This window comes from Salvelinus fontinalis, chromosome 36 (assembly GCF_029448725.1).
Source record: "Salvelinus fontinalis isolate EN_2023a chromosome 36, ASM2944872v1, whole genome shotgun sequence".
NCBI lineage: Eukaryota > Metazoa > Chordata > Actinopteri > Salmoniformes > Salmonidae > Salvelinus > Salvelinus fontinalis.
In genome coordinates, this window is record NC_074700.1 from 5,833,690 (window position 1) to 5,848,838 (window position 15,149).

The following is a 15,149-nucleotide window of genomic DNA, read 5'->3' on the forward strand; positions in this document are numbered from 1 at the left end:
ATGAGGCCTCAGAGAGAGAGGCGGGGTCTGAGTCTGAGTGTCACAGTACAATGGTAGGCTCTCTCATCCTATGCTTACCTGTGGTTTCCCACATCTCCTGCTAGTCCACCTGAATGCATGAGAAGTAAGCAACCTCAGAAAAAAATACAGACACACGGGGGGTAGAGAAAGCAGAGCGAGAGAGAGTGGGCTCACTCCAACAGATGTGAGTTGCCAGTGGCAAAAATAACCACTGAGGGGCTGAAAGCCACTCAAAGTAAATCAAATGAATTTATAAAGCCCAGCAGATGTCACAAAGTGCTATACAGAAACCCAGCCTAAAACCCCTAACAGCAAGCAATGCAGATGTAGAAGTACTGTGGCTAGGAAAAACTCCCTAGAAAGGCAGGAACCTAGGAAGAAACCTAGAGAGGAACCAGGCTCTGAAGGGTGGCCAGTCCTCTTCTTGCTGTGCCAGGTGGAGATTATAACAGTACATGGCCAAGATGTTCAAAAGTTAATAGATGACCAGCAGGGTCAAATATTAATAATCACAGTGGTTGTAGAGGGTGCAACAGGTCAACACCTCAGGAGTAAATGTCAGTTGGCTTTTCATAGCCGAGCATTCAGAGTTCGAGACAGCAGGTGTGGTAGAGAGAGAGAGTCGAAAACAGCAAGTCCGAGACAAGGTTGCACGTCCGGTGAACAGGTTGGGGTTTCATCGCCGCGGGCAGAACAGTTGAAACAGGAGCAGCAGCACAACCAGGTGGACTGGGGACAGCAAGGAGTCTTCAGGCCAGGTAGTCCTGAGGCATGGTCCCAGGGCTCAGGTCCTCCGGGAGGGAGAGGGAGAGAAAAATAATTAGAGAGAGCATACTTAAATTCACACAGGACACCGTATAAGAGAATTACACCATAACAGACTGACCCTAGCCCCCCGACACATAAACGATTGTGTGTGGGAAAGAGCGACAGGGATAAGGGTGTAGAGACTTGGGGGATGGTAAGAGACAGAGAGAGAGAGAGACAGAGACAGAGAGTAGAGCGTGTTAGTGCGTAAGCTACGAGATCCACAGAGAGAAAACGAGAGAGAGGGGAGAGCGCTGGAGACAGAAACAGCGACTGAGGATAGAGGATAATGGACTGAGTGAGAGTGAAGACACAGTTCTCCACAGGTCTTCCATCTTCTTATCCATCACTGGAGAGTGAGAACAAGAGAACGGAGCAGAGGAGTTTTTTTCTCTTTCTGTTTTCCCTCTCAATCTCCATCAGTGTCTTGAGCAGGATGACTGGGATGGGACTCTGACAGTGTTCAGCTACCTGGATACGGTGAGTCTCTCTTCTCTTATGCTTCCAGGCAAATACTAGAAGTACAGTATATTGCAGTTACATTATGTATATCGACTATAGCCACGTTTATACCTGGTTCTGACATGCACCTTTTGTTCTGATCTTGTCCTCATTCTGATTGTGCCGACATTTGTTGACAGGTGTAGATTATTAAAACACGCACTGTGAACTATTTTTGATCAGATCTTACAAGTGAAAACTGGAACGATCAGGACAAGATCAGGACAAGATAAGGATGAAGGATGCATGTAATCGGCAGGCATAAATGGTATAAATCCGCAGGTATAAATCATTGTCAATGTCTGGAGGGAGGATTTAAATGCGATTTGGTACTTTTATTACTATGATGCTTGAACAGTCAACAATTGTAAGATGTTTTCTGTACGGTTTAGCAGAATTAGACAGAGAACTGTCAATATGATGCAATGATAGTCGGCATATAAGAGGCAGATGCATGCATTAACATGTCCCTGTGCAAACACAAACCTGCAAGCGATGCGAACACCGAGCTGTCATGTCATACTATGTCATACCATGACCTTGCCCGCTGGAAAAGGTATAGAACACACTATGATTTCCACTACTGTCTGTCTGTCATATTCTGTGTTCTTCTTTGAAATCACTTTCATTCAATTTCCAAACCACTCAATTAACGTTGTTTTAATATTACAAAGCATGAGCATGCGTTTTCTGTGATTTATCTTAATGATAGATTTTTTTTAAGGGGAAAAATATGTCTGGTTAAACTTTGTAGTGACTGGTCCAATTTGGGCATTCACGAGCCCCTGCGGCTGGTGGAACAAAAAGTTAATTTCCCACTCTGATCTAGTTACACCAGACAAAAGGAACCAGTTCATTCACTTTGCTGTAGCTGTCAATACAGTTTAAGATATGATTATTCCAGTTGACGACAATGTTGTTGACGATGCTGACAGTAACACCTGCACAGACAAACTAAATGCAAATGATGGTCATTGGGTTTGTTCATTAGGACTGAAATAATTAGGTAATGAGAACAATCCCCCCCATGTTCTTGTCCCTACAATAAACATTTCATAACACAGACAAACATTCTCAGAAAAACTGAAAATTCATAGCTTATGCTATTCTCATCTGAAAAAAAAAATCCATGATCGATCAATCAAATAAATCCATAAATGATGACATGTCGTCAGCCTCTCCGATGCACATGACATCATGATAAATCATCACATGTGACTGGTCAGGGCTAGTGCTGCTGCATTACCCAGACACGGGAACCGAATCAGTCGCTCAACCAATCAGAAGACTGTTGACAGAGAAGTGGTCATGCCTATTTCACATATGGAGTGGTCCCTTCATGTTATCGTGTCCCTGCTTTGATGCTAGTTGGGCCAAAGAGCAAATTGTTTATTTATTTGAATAATGAATTACTCAAAATCCTGTGACTTCAAGTGATTCTGGACAATCTACACAACGTCAGAGGGATGCTTTCAACAAAAAGGGATGAGAGAGAGAGAGAGAGAGAGAGAGAGAGAGAGAGAGAGAGAGAGAGAGAGAGAGAGAGAGAGAGAGAGAGATTAAAAATACTCTATGCGTCTCTTTCGTTGAATACTTCTGTATTCTCATTCCTCATATACTATGCACTATTTTAATTTACTCACAGCTAAGTGGATCCTTTCATTTGGACGTACGCTCTTTAGGCTGCTTAAATGCCCCTTTTCAACTGAACCAGAAATGTACTATTTTAAGATAATTGGTCAATTGATGCCTCACAATTATTGATTGATTAGATGGTGTAATACTAGCTCACTCAACAACAGAGGAGTGGTCCCCATTGTATCACATGGTGGCGGTTACTTATTTCCGTAGGCACATCCTTGATTTGATGGACACTAGCAGGCACAATCCAAAAGGGACTGTCCACATCATAGCGTATGATCACGCAGACATTAGGTAGCCTATAGTAGCTCTGTGGGTGGTTGATTACACTAATGATTGCGGACGCAGTTCCCGAGGCTAAGACTGAACCTGCATGGGGTCTGATAGTGAGCCTGGAAATGGGGAAGTTATGGTCCATGGACTGTGTAATATGATTATGAGACTGATGATGTATACCTGTGGTAAGTGATAGTGAGTTTGTGGTCTGTAAACATGAAACAATATGGCTACTGATGATTTACTGTCAGCGTCTATGTCTATAATAATAATGTCTATGTTATTATGTCTGATTCAGTGTCCATGGAAATTGGAATTGGTTTACGACAGAACTGTAGTTTGTAACGTATGGCTGCTTGTGTTGAGTTGGGTTTCTGTGACATGACAGTGACTCTACAGTGTACGATACTGAGTTTGAGCTCTGTGACATTAGAGTGAGTCTACGGAAGTCTGTGGTATTTGATACTGTGTGGGTAGTTTGATATGGTGCGAGTGTCGTCAGTGAGGAGCTGAATCAGTGACAGTAATATATAGGTCTGTGGAAGACATCCAGGCTGTGGAGTGAAGAGCATGACTGGATAACGGTGTACAGGACATTGTAGATAGACAGCAGCTCAAACAGCATGACAGACTCAAGCTACAAGTATCTTACTTCTGACAGTGTCCTAGAAAAATCCATGGTGTCGTGGACATAGATATTACTTTAAAACGAGTGAGTGAGACCTGCATATAGTGTTTGTTTTTTGAAATATTTTTTGAAATATTTTTTTACTTTATTTACGCAGTTATGAAATGCTCTGATCAGAGACCTGTATAGCTACATCTATCTTGAAGGTACCTTTCTCAGACCATCATCTTGACGGTATATAGCTTCTCTATTTGCCTAACTACAGTACATAATATGTAGTTGGTTAGCAAAGGTTAAATGTCATGTTTGACATCAAATGAAGTTGCCGCTGCACCAAAATATGAAATGAATTAAGGGGCATTTCATTCATTCTACAGCACATCTGTTAGGAGTGTGTATCGGAGGCAAAGTCAGGTGCAGGAGAGCAGTGTAGTGAACAGGCGCACTTTTTATTCCGGTCAGTGACAGCACAAAATAACAATAAAATGTGCCCAAAACACAGAACATAGACAAACAGTAATGCGAGTAACAATATCCACAATATCAAAATACACATAACACAAACAATCCTACACAAAGACATGATGGGGAACAGATGAATAAATACATATGAATTGATTGGGGAATGAAAACCAGGTGTGCAGGGAACAAGACAAAACAAATGGATACATGAAAAATGGAGCGGCGATGGCTAGAAAGCCAGTGACGTCGAGCGCCGAACGCCGCCCGAACAAGGCGAGGAGCCGACTTCGGCGTAAGTCGGGACAACATCTAGATAACTTATCTTCTGACTAATATGATTATGGAATCAGAAAATCCTGTACTGGAAAATGTACAGCCCAAAAGGATTTCAAAGTAATTTCAGTATGTAATGCAATTGAAGACAGCAAAGGATTGGAATTGATCTTGGTGGTCCAAGATTTTGCCAAAATTGTCCACCACATTTCTCACAAATCAATCAAGAATTTAGTTATATTTCAATTACACTATAGCAATGATTAATACCACAAAATAATGCATTGAAAAATATACTTTGCGTTTATACACGTTGAGTCTTGCAAATGAACCACCTACCTGCATGTCATGTGACAACTCTTCCCCGTGGATGGGGATGTGCTTCAGACCAATAAGAACAATGATAGTTAAGATAATAGGATTAAGCCAATAGTTCACTGTGAGAGAGACCGGTTTCACTTCAAAGACTATGTCTCATGTTGTTTGTCTGTCTCCATTCAAGACTTCGACTGTCACCAGCCTATTAGAATAAAAGCATGTGTAACAGGGTGGAGGACAACGTGTGCTCTCCGGCTCTCTTTCATTGTTTTCTTAGCGCTTGTCATTCGCCGGCGGGATGAAGGAGAGAATGCAATTTCCTTGTCAAGACCCTGATAGCCAACCAGCAGCACAAAGGATGCATGCACGTGCAGAGACATGCACTTCTAAACGCACACACACACACACACACACACACACACACACACACACACACACACACGCGCGCGCGCGCAAACAGACTTTTATGAAGTAATACAATGTCAGAGAGGCTTTCACACGCCACATATTTCTCTCTTTCTGATTGCTCTGTAAAGACATCAGAGGATAGTGTTTACATCGATTCCACTTCCTACAAACACTGTAGAGAGAGTACCGGACACAGTAACCCTCTAAAAAGTCATTCATAAACCTTTTGTACAAGTAAATGTTTTTTTTGGTGGACTTCGGGAATGTGACTGAAAAAGTGCCTCAGGCCTTGAAATGATGATTTAAACAAAAAACTGATTGAATATATATAAGGGGATATCGGTGAACAAATGTGGTGGTCAAGGCTACGCCGGCGCCAGTGCAGTGAGTGGAGTTTACTCAGGTGTTCAGAAGTGCACATCGGACCGAGAGCCCAATGCTTAAATAGGTCATTCTTTACGAGTTTTAGTTCAGAAAACAATCTCTCCTCAGAAGCGGCAGTTACATTGATGGTAAGAACAGCTTGATTGCCGCAGCAACATCAGGGAGGCTGGACAGAAGAGATTCAAATACAACAGTTCTGCAACATCTTCTTAACATTCTCCTTAATTGGCGGCATCAACATATTACAGAAAGAGATGAACTGTATAGGAGGCTCTGGGGACAAGTCGTCTGGATACTGGACAGACAATAAATTGGCAGATGCAAACAGATTATCATCTTTAGCGGGGGGAGATGAACTACGACCTTGCGGGGGTCCAGAGAAACTGCGTTACGCCAGTGGCTTGACTAAGCTTTTATTTAGTATATAATATTATTATTATTATTATATTATTTTATTTTTTTTACCCTTTTTTTCCTCCCCATTTTCATTGTATCCAATTGGTAGTTACAGTCTTGTCTCATCGCTGCAACTCCTGTACGGATTCGGGGGGAAACACCATACACCTGGCGACCGTGTCAGCGTGCACTGCACCCGACCCGACTCGAACCCAGAATCTCTAGTGGCACAGCTAGCCTTAGACCACTGCGCCACTCAGGAGGCTGAGCTTTTTTTCTATGTTGAATCACAGCACTTTTTTTGTGTTGTGAAATGCAGATATTGTATATGAGATGAGAAAAGGCCCTAGGCTCACAGAGTACCTTAAGCCAGTGGAACCATGCAGCGTGTACAAATGAAGGTCCCTTTTATATACACTGCTCAAAAAAATAAAGGGAACACTTAAACAACACAATGTAACTCCAAGTCAATCACACTTCTGTGAAATCAAACTGTCCACTTAGGAAGCAACACTGATTGACAATAAATTTCACATGCTGTTGTGCAAATGGAATAGACAAAAGGTGGAAATTATAGGCAATTAGCAAGACACCCCCAATAAAGGAGTGATTCTGCAGGTGGTGACCACAGACCACTTCTCAGTTCCTATGCTTCCTGGCTGATGTTTTGGTCACTTTTGAATGCTGGCGGTGCTCTCACTCTAGTGGTAGCATGAGACGGAGTCTACAACCCACACAAGTGGCTCAGGTAGTGCAGTTCATCCAGGATGGCACATCAATGCGAGCTGTGGCAAAAAAGGTTTGCTGTGTCTGTCAGCGTAGTGTCCAGAGCATGGAGGCGCTACCAGGAGACAGGCCAGTACATCAGGAGACGTGGAGGAGGCCGTAGGAGGGCAACAACCCAGCAGCAGGACCGCTACCTCCGCCTTTGTGCAAGGAGGTGCACTGCCAGAGCCCTGCAAAATGACCTCCAGCAGGCCACAAATGTGCATGTGTCAGCATATGGTCTCACAAGGGGTCTGAGGATCTCATCTCGGTACCTATTGGCAGTCAGGTTACCTCTGGCGAGCACATGGAGGGCTGTGCGGCCTCACAAAGAAATGCCACCCCACACCATGACTGACCCATCGCCAAACCGGTCATGCTGGAGGATGTTGCAGGCAGCAGAACGTTCTCCACGGCGTCTCCAGACTCTTTCACGTCTGTCACATGTGCTCATGTGCTCAGTGTGAACCTGCTTTCATCTGTGAAGAGCACAGGGCGCCAGTGGCGAATTTGCCAATCTTGGTGTTCTCTGGCAAATGCTAAACCTCCTGCACGGTGTTGGGCTGTAAGCACAACCCCCACCTGTGGACATCGGGCCCTCATACCACCCTCATGGAGTCTGTTTCTGACCGTTTGAGCAGACACATGCACATTTGTGGCCTGCTGGAGGTCATTTTGCAGGGCGCTGGCAGTGCACCTCCTTGCACAAAGGCGGAGGTAGCGGTCCTGCTGCTGGGTTGTTGCCCTCCTACGGCCTCCTCCACGTCTCCTGATGTACTGGCCTGTCTCCTGGTAGCGCCTCCATGCTCTGGACACTACGCTGACAGACACAGCAAACCTTTTTGCCACAGCTCGCATTGATGTGCCATCCTGGATGAACTGCACTACCTGAGCCACTTGTGTGGGTTGTAGACTCCGTCTCATGCTACCACGAGAGTGAGAGCACCGCCAGCATTCAAAAGTGACCAAAACATCAGCCAGGAAGCATAGGAACTGAGAAGTGGTCTGTGATCACTACCTGCAGAATCACTCCTTTATTGGGGGTGTCTTGCTAATTGCCTATAATTTCCACCTTTTGTCTATTCCATTTGCACAACAGCATGTGAAATGTATTGTCAATCAGTGTTGCTTCCTAAGTGGACAGTTTGATTTCACAGAAGTGTGATTGACTTGGAGTTACATTGTGTTGTTTAAGTGTTCCCTTTATTTTTTTGAGCAGTGTAGTTATTTTCTCCCCACAGTTCGTTTTCCCACTACTTTGTAATCTGCCCGCCTGATTATAACAAAATACGGGGGAACATTTATGAAGGAGCAATTTCGTACGTATTACCATGATGTGGCTAGAAGCAGTACGAGAAAAAAATGAGACGGGGGGGAAAATCATTAAAGCAGGAGATATGAACTTCTGTAGCATTCATTTTCCAAAGCAAATAGAATTATGCAGGACGCGAAAGGAAATAAGCCTTTAGAGCTGCTATAGAGGTATGGTAATGAAGCGGTGTGCGTGTGTGTTTGTGTTCCATGATGGTTGCACAACTCATTTAGCATTTCAAAAGCACTATAGACATAACTAACGATGTACTGCTCAGTGAAAGATCAACATGGACATTTGACGGTGTTGGTATGTTTGTATAATCCGTGCTGAGCCTTGACCAGTTAGCCATTACCAAATCCTACACCGCCTATCGGATAGTTTATGATAATACAATGTCCATTTGGGAACATAAAACACCATTACATTGCTGTCAACTTCAAAGGTGACGTCATTTTAGCACACTCCGGTGGACACACAATCAGAGAACAGTGCTACTGAGTGATTCTACTGCCTGTCTCTTGTGAGTCAAGGTGGATTGAACTTCCAATTTCAGGAGCAGCGTCGCTCTGCTTTGATGCACACAGAGAGAGAGAGAGAGAGAGAGAGAGAGAAGGGAAAGAACGAGACAAAGGAAACAGGGAGAGAAATTGAGTGTTGGAGAAATAGAGGAACAGGGAGACAGATGGAATAGCAGGGGAAGAGAGATGAGGTGAGAGAGGAGTGATGGAGAAATAAATAGTAAGGGGTGAGCAAGGCAAAGAGAGAGAGAGAGAGAGAGAGAGAGAGAGAGAGAGAGAGAGATAGAGAGAGAGAGAGTGAGAGAAACAGCAGGGGAGAAATTCATATATGCAATGGTTGCAATGTATCCTGCATGAGGGTAGCAGTGATAAGGTAGTAGATGTATGACTTTGTGTCGACCCCAGTGTAGTGTGAGAGCCTCTGAGTTCTATTTGTCATCAGTAACAGTGTTGAAGCCCTTGTCTAACTGTGGCCCTCTACTATCGTGTCTCAGAGCTGGGTTTAATTCCCTTTGGGTTCTACAGCATGTGAGATATTGTCCAGCTGGGATCTGATGCTGTTACTTTCTTGCTCTCTTTCTCTCATTCTCTCTCTCTCTCTCTCTCTCTCTCTCTCTCTCTCTCTCTCTCTCTCTCTCTCTCTCTCTCTCTCTCTCTCTCTCTCTCTGTCTTCTATCATTGCTCGACGTAGGCTTCTTATCCTCTCTTCTCCAGCTGTCTGTCTCCCCTCACTCTCTCCTCTCCTACGTTCATCAACATCTGTCTTGCTGAGTGTTCAGAGAACAAGCTTGGCATAAAAACTCTCTTCGATTTTGAGCGCTTGACGTCAGTCTTCCCCTTCAAAGCCCTACATACACCCTTAGAAAAAATACACTCTGGTGCTACATACACTCTGGTGCTATCTGGAACCAAAAAGGGTTCATCAGCTGTCCCCATAGGAGAACCGTTTGAAGAACCCCTTTTTGATCCAGGTAAAACTCTTTTGGTTCCAGGTAGAATCCTTTTACACACAGGGTTCTACATGGAACCCAAAATAGTTCTACCTGAAACCAAAAAAGGGTTCTATCTGGAACCGAAAATGGGTTCTCCTATGAGGACAGCCGCAGAACCCTTCGTAACCCTTTTTTCTAAGAGAGTAGAGCCTCTATTGCTAATCCAAGATCTGAATTATTTCACGTGCTGTTCTAGTTAACCTATATCTACGCTTCCTCCCAGACAGTGGATCATGTTCTACCTCTCCGCTGTGGGTACAATATCAGATTGCCCTCCCCAAATCCTAACCTTAACTATTAGATAAAAAATGACGTACTAATTTGAAATCAGTCTAGGGGCAACTTCCCCCTATACCTTCAGCTCAACCCTGTTAAGCGTTCTCGACAGTCTAGCACCACATTGAGTAGATATCATCACTGGTGACAAATTGGCACCATGACTCAGGCAACATGGAAGGGAAGAAGGTGACACTAAAAGAAACAATAAATTATTTGAGACAGTTGGTGATAGAGATCAGCAATATAACAAGCCTCAGTGTTTATGCTCTCTTCTTATCTGTACTGTTCCTTCTCTCCCTGCCACTCACACAGACACTAGACAGTCATAAATGGGTAGACACCTGTACACACACACACACACACACTCACACACACACACACACACACACACACACACACACACACACACGCACACATCAGACACTCCCATATAGAAAACGCAGTGTCACGCACAGTCTCACACACACACACACACAGCAGATGTACAGTGAGTATACCAAATATTAGGCACACCTTCCTAATATTGAGTTGCACCCCTTACTTTGGATGTCGTTTGGTGGACCATTCTTGATACACTGTTGAGAGCGAAAAACCCAGCAGCGTTACAGTTCTTGACACAAACCGATGCGCCTGGCACCTACTACCATACCCCGTTCAAAAGCACTTAAATCTTACACAATCCATGTCTCAATTGTATCAAGGCTTAAAAATCCTTCTTTAACCTGTCTCCTCCCCTTCATCTACACCGATTGACATCAATAAGGGATCATAGCTTTCACCTGGATTCACCTGGTCAGTCTGACATGGAAAGAGCATGTGTTCCTATTGTTTTGTATACTCAGTGTGTTTCATGTTTAGCTTCGGCTTTAAAGCCGCAACAGGTGACACAATCACAATATCCATGCGGTTCACGCTCCTTGACATATCAGACACATTGTTTACACATTTCGTAGTGTTGTGCAATCTCACCGCTTTACTTTCGGTATTCTGTGGTATTCTGTGTCTACTAAATGGCATATTTATCTATATTTATTCATTCTACTATTATATCTTATTATTATTATTATTCTACTACTATATTATTTATTCTACTCACAGTGAGTAGAATAAGTCGACTTTTAGATGAACCATGATTGCCCCCTCCCCTTACTACAGTAATAGAGGAAAACTGGCATTCAAACAGCATTTCATATTCCAGCCACGAACGCAATTAGCTTCCTGCTTCCAAAAGACTGGACCCGTTTTTGATGTTCTGTTGGTTGGAGAGTGGAGGAGAGGGATGGAAAGGAGGACGGAGAGGGAAGGAGGCAGAGAGGGTGTTTGTTCAGTCCATATTCCTATATTTTTCTTCTTTTCTTGTTTAGACAGCCGTGAACATCTCAACTGTTTTGTTTTCGCCTTTCTTTTTTCCTTCGATGTTTGCTCATTGTAAGAAAGTAAACAAGTGTCAAAGGTGTCTCTCTGTTCTCTCGCATTCGCCTGTAATTGGACGAGGAGAGCAGTGGCCTTGCATAGGTTCACTCACGCACTCACATACTAACAAGCCAGGCGATACATGTGACAGATGTATTTTCCCCTCACTTTTCATTTTGTACAAACACAACAGGGAATTTTTTGAATGTCATGTCGGCGTGACATCTGGGGAATACGGAGGCGAAATGGAATCCTAGCGTATGTTCCGTTCAGGTGCACAGAGACCGCAACGCCTCCGTATTTAATCATACGCTATCGAAGGAATAGACTTGTCTTTAAAATAATCCCAAACTGCAAGCGAAACATGAAAAGAACAAACAATGCCATTAATTGCTATTGACATGTGATAGCTGCCTCTTATGGAAAGAGTTCTTAGAGCCAGAGCTCTTCTGATGTTTTGTTTGGAGTTCCTTCAGAGAATAAACGAGTGATTGCTCTTTTGTGTTTTCTTACAGGCATCCTGGAGCCAACTCAAAGAAAATGGGAGTGTAACGTATCCCGGGGAAGAGCTCATATCAAAGCCAGGAATTGTCATGTACTTGTCCAGCCGGGGTGTAGCGACTGAATGACCGCCCGTGAGAACCCGCGCCCCTCTATCGCCACGGAAACAGAAACATGGAATGGTGAAAGTGTCGAATTCCCCACACCCCTTCTTACCAAAGACCACTCCTGATGAGTATGCCATTCGACCAACTGGGATAAGCCAGACAGAACAGGGCAACTCCCAACCACTCCAGGTCCAATTCCTTCCAATAGGACGTTCCAATCAAGAAAAATGAATGTTCTCCCTTGGCGAGGTTCCTTGTGTTTGAACGAGACCCAGAAACCTCGCCCTGATTTAAATTGAATAAAAAGAACCACCTGCAAACAGATGGGTAATAAGATGTGAGTTTATTTGTGAATGAATATGGAATGTTACACATTTGGCTGCCAAGACTTCACCCGTGGATGAGGGCGTTTCAGCCTGAGGACACAAATTGCTTCAATATCTTCAGTCAGTGGAGAGTAAAAACTACCAAGGCTGGGCTTTATAATGAGAAATCCATGAGAAACAGAGCAACATGAGAACTGAGAGACTCAAGGACTCTGTTTTTTTTTAGGTTAACCCCCTCTATGTTGCACGTGGACCGTGAGCTTGGAGAACAACACTTTACAGACATTACATTCTCTCCTGTCTCTTCAGAGCTGCACCTCTACAAAAATGAGGATGTCTCATGCTCCCACTGCTCCTTCATCACTCCTTTTTTGACCCGTTTGTCAAAGGAATGTAACGGAAGTCAACGACACTTTAGCGATTAACACCAGAAAATCAGCAAAAAGCAGAAGTGAACTTTAGGCTTCCATCGTGAGAAGAATTCTGCTCTATCCATTCTTTTTGAACCAATTATGAAAGGAGTTTAACAGAGATCCATGATACATTACACTAAACGTTGGTGTTAACAGAGAGCCAGCTAAGAGCATTGAGAAGAGTACTATACTCTATAATGGGACTGAGAGACTCGCATCAGTAGGTATGGCAGACTGGACTGAATAGGAAAACATACACACGAAGTCACATCTTAGTTCCAAGGGGCCTAGGAGAGTAAAAAACTGAGGTAAAATGGAAAACATGGCCTCCAACCGGACCGGTGACTACCCAGAATACCCCACCGGCCTACCCTACAACTCCAGTCTAGACTATGAGGACTACGACCAGGAACTTGATGCCAGTAAGATCATCATCCCCTCCATCTACGCACTGGTCTGCTGTGTGGGTCTTACAGGCAACGCCATGGTCATCTATGTCATCCTCAAATACGCCAAGATGAAAACCGCCACCAATATTTATATATTAAATCTGGCAATTGCAGATGAACTGTTTATGTTGAGTGTTCCGTTCTTGGCGACATCAGCGGCTGTACGTCATTGGCCATTTGGCTCGCTCATGTGCCGTCTGGTGTTGAGCGTGGACGGCATCAACATGTTTACATCTATCTTCTGTCTGACGGTGTTGAGCGTGGATCGATATGTGGCCGTGGTTCACCCTATCAAGGCTGCCCGCTATCGCCGTCCCACCGTGGCAAAGGTGGTCAACGTCTGCGTGTGGGGCCTCTCGCTCCTCGTCATCCTCCCCATCATCATCTTTGCTGACACGGTCCCGGCGCAGGACGGCGGCGTGGACTGCAACTTCCTGTGGCCTGAGGCTGCATGGTCAGTGGCGTTCGTGGTGTACACCTTCCTGCTCGGCTTCCTGCTTCCTGTAGGTGCTATCTGCCTCTGCTACTGCCTGATGGTGGCGCGCATGCGTGCAGTCGGGCTCAAAGCCGGTTGGCTGCAGCGAAGGCGCTCAGAGAAAAAGATCACGCGGATGGTGTTGTGCATTGTGGCGGTCTTCGTGCTCTGCTGGATGCCCTTCTACATCGTCCAGCTGGTCAGCGTGTTCCACCGCCCCCCGGACGCCATGGTCACCCAGCTCTTTGTCATCCTGAGTTACGCCAACAGCGGCGCCAACCCCATCCTCTACGGCTTCGTGTCCGATAATTTCCGGCGGTCGTTCCAGAGGATTGTGTGTTTCCGTTGGTTGGAGTCTGGGCTGGACGGAGAACAGGTGGACTACCGTGCCGTAGCTCTGAAGAGACAGGCCACCAATGGACAAAAAGACTTCCCTAAGGAATGTCTGGCATCTGATATGGTGTTCCGGAATGGGACATGCACGTCGCGCACTACTACACTGTGACTGGAACCAATAGTTGTAGATGATAAAATACAATGCCACACGGTGAATGATAGGATAGCAACGTATGGCAACGAATAACACCACACATGAACAAGGAGTGAGGCCAGTGGTTGATTAGGACGACACATGTATTTTGAAAATAAAGTAGATGTTCACATACTGTCTGCTGCTCTGAAGTGTGACAATTATATGGGCTTTGTTTTTCCCACTGGATAAAGAGCATTATTTAACTGCGTAGCACAGGAGAATGTATGCACAAAATAGAGATGTTAGATGTCAGTGTGATGGATGACTGACTACAAGCCAAGTCAAGTGATGTTTCTCATACTGAGGTGGTGCAGCTATGACAAGTTTATCATTTTGACTTGGTCTTTTACCTGGAGTTTAGAGCACATGTGTTTGTTTGACCTTTGTCCTTCTGTCTGTAAACCTATTTATTGTACTGTATATGCTATATATGTAAGTATGTATTTATTTATTTGGGGTTGGATGATCAGCCGAAACTGCCTATGCTTAAGTACATGGGCAATAATTGGATAATTGGCAGAATCATTCATTTGCCACAGAGGTCAAGTCTGAATCATAGGGGTTGTAAAGCATTAATGCCCAATGTCTCTGTTGAGTCCTGCTGTGTTCTCTTTGTTGCTTTCACTTGCTCAAACACATTCAGACAAGCAGCCCAAAGGGACAACTGTAAATAGCCGAGCTGAAATAAATGTTTAATTTGGAAGTGTGGTGATCATGTTTGGAAAAGAACGGTTCACTGATGGTTTTGACATTCAAACTCTGCCAGTAGCACAGAAAAAAAATACTCTCCACATTTTTTCGAAAGGAACTGCAGTCAGTCAGCTTAGAAAGCAGTTGTGATCATTTTCCACATGGGCTTCGTGATGCAGAACGCTCCTCTGACACACACACACACACACACACACACACACACACACACACACACACACACACACACACACACACACAC

The 15,149-nt window shown here is 44.4% G+C and overlaps 1 protein-coding gene across 1 annotated transcript; it reads left to right on the forward strand.

Annotated features, from left to right (window-relative positions):
• Nucleotides 1-794: 794 nt before the first annotated feature.
• On the forward strand, nt 795-14,903 carry LOC129835076 (somatostatin receptor type 1-like). The gene is made up of 2 exons (XM_055900441.1): nt 795-1,308; nt 11,913-14,903. Exon 2 carries the CDS (start codon nt 13,058-13,060, stop codon nt 14,171-14,173), a length of 1,116 nt encoding a protein of 371 aa, XP_055756416.1. The 5' UTR covers nt 795-1,308; nt 11,913-13,057; the 3' UTR covers nt 14,174-14,903.
• Nucleotides 14,904-15,149: the final 246 nt, after the last annotated feature.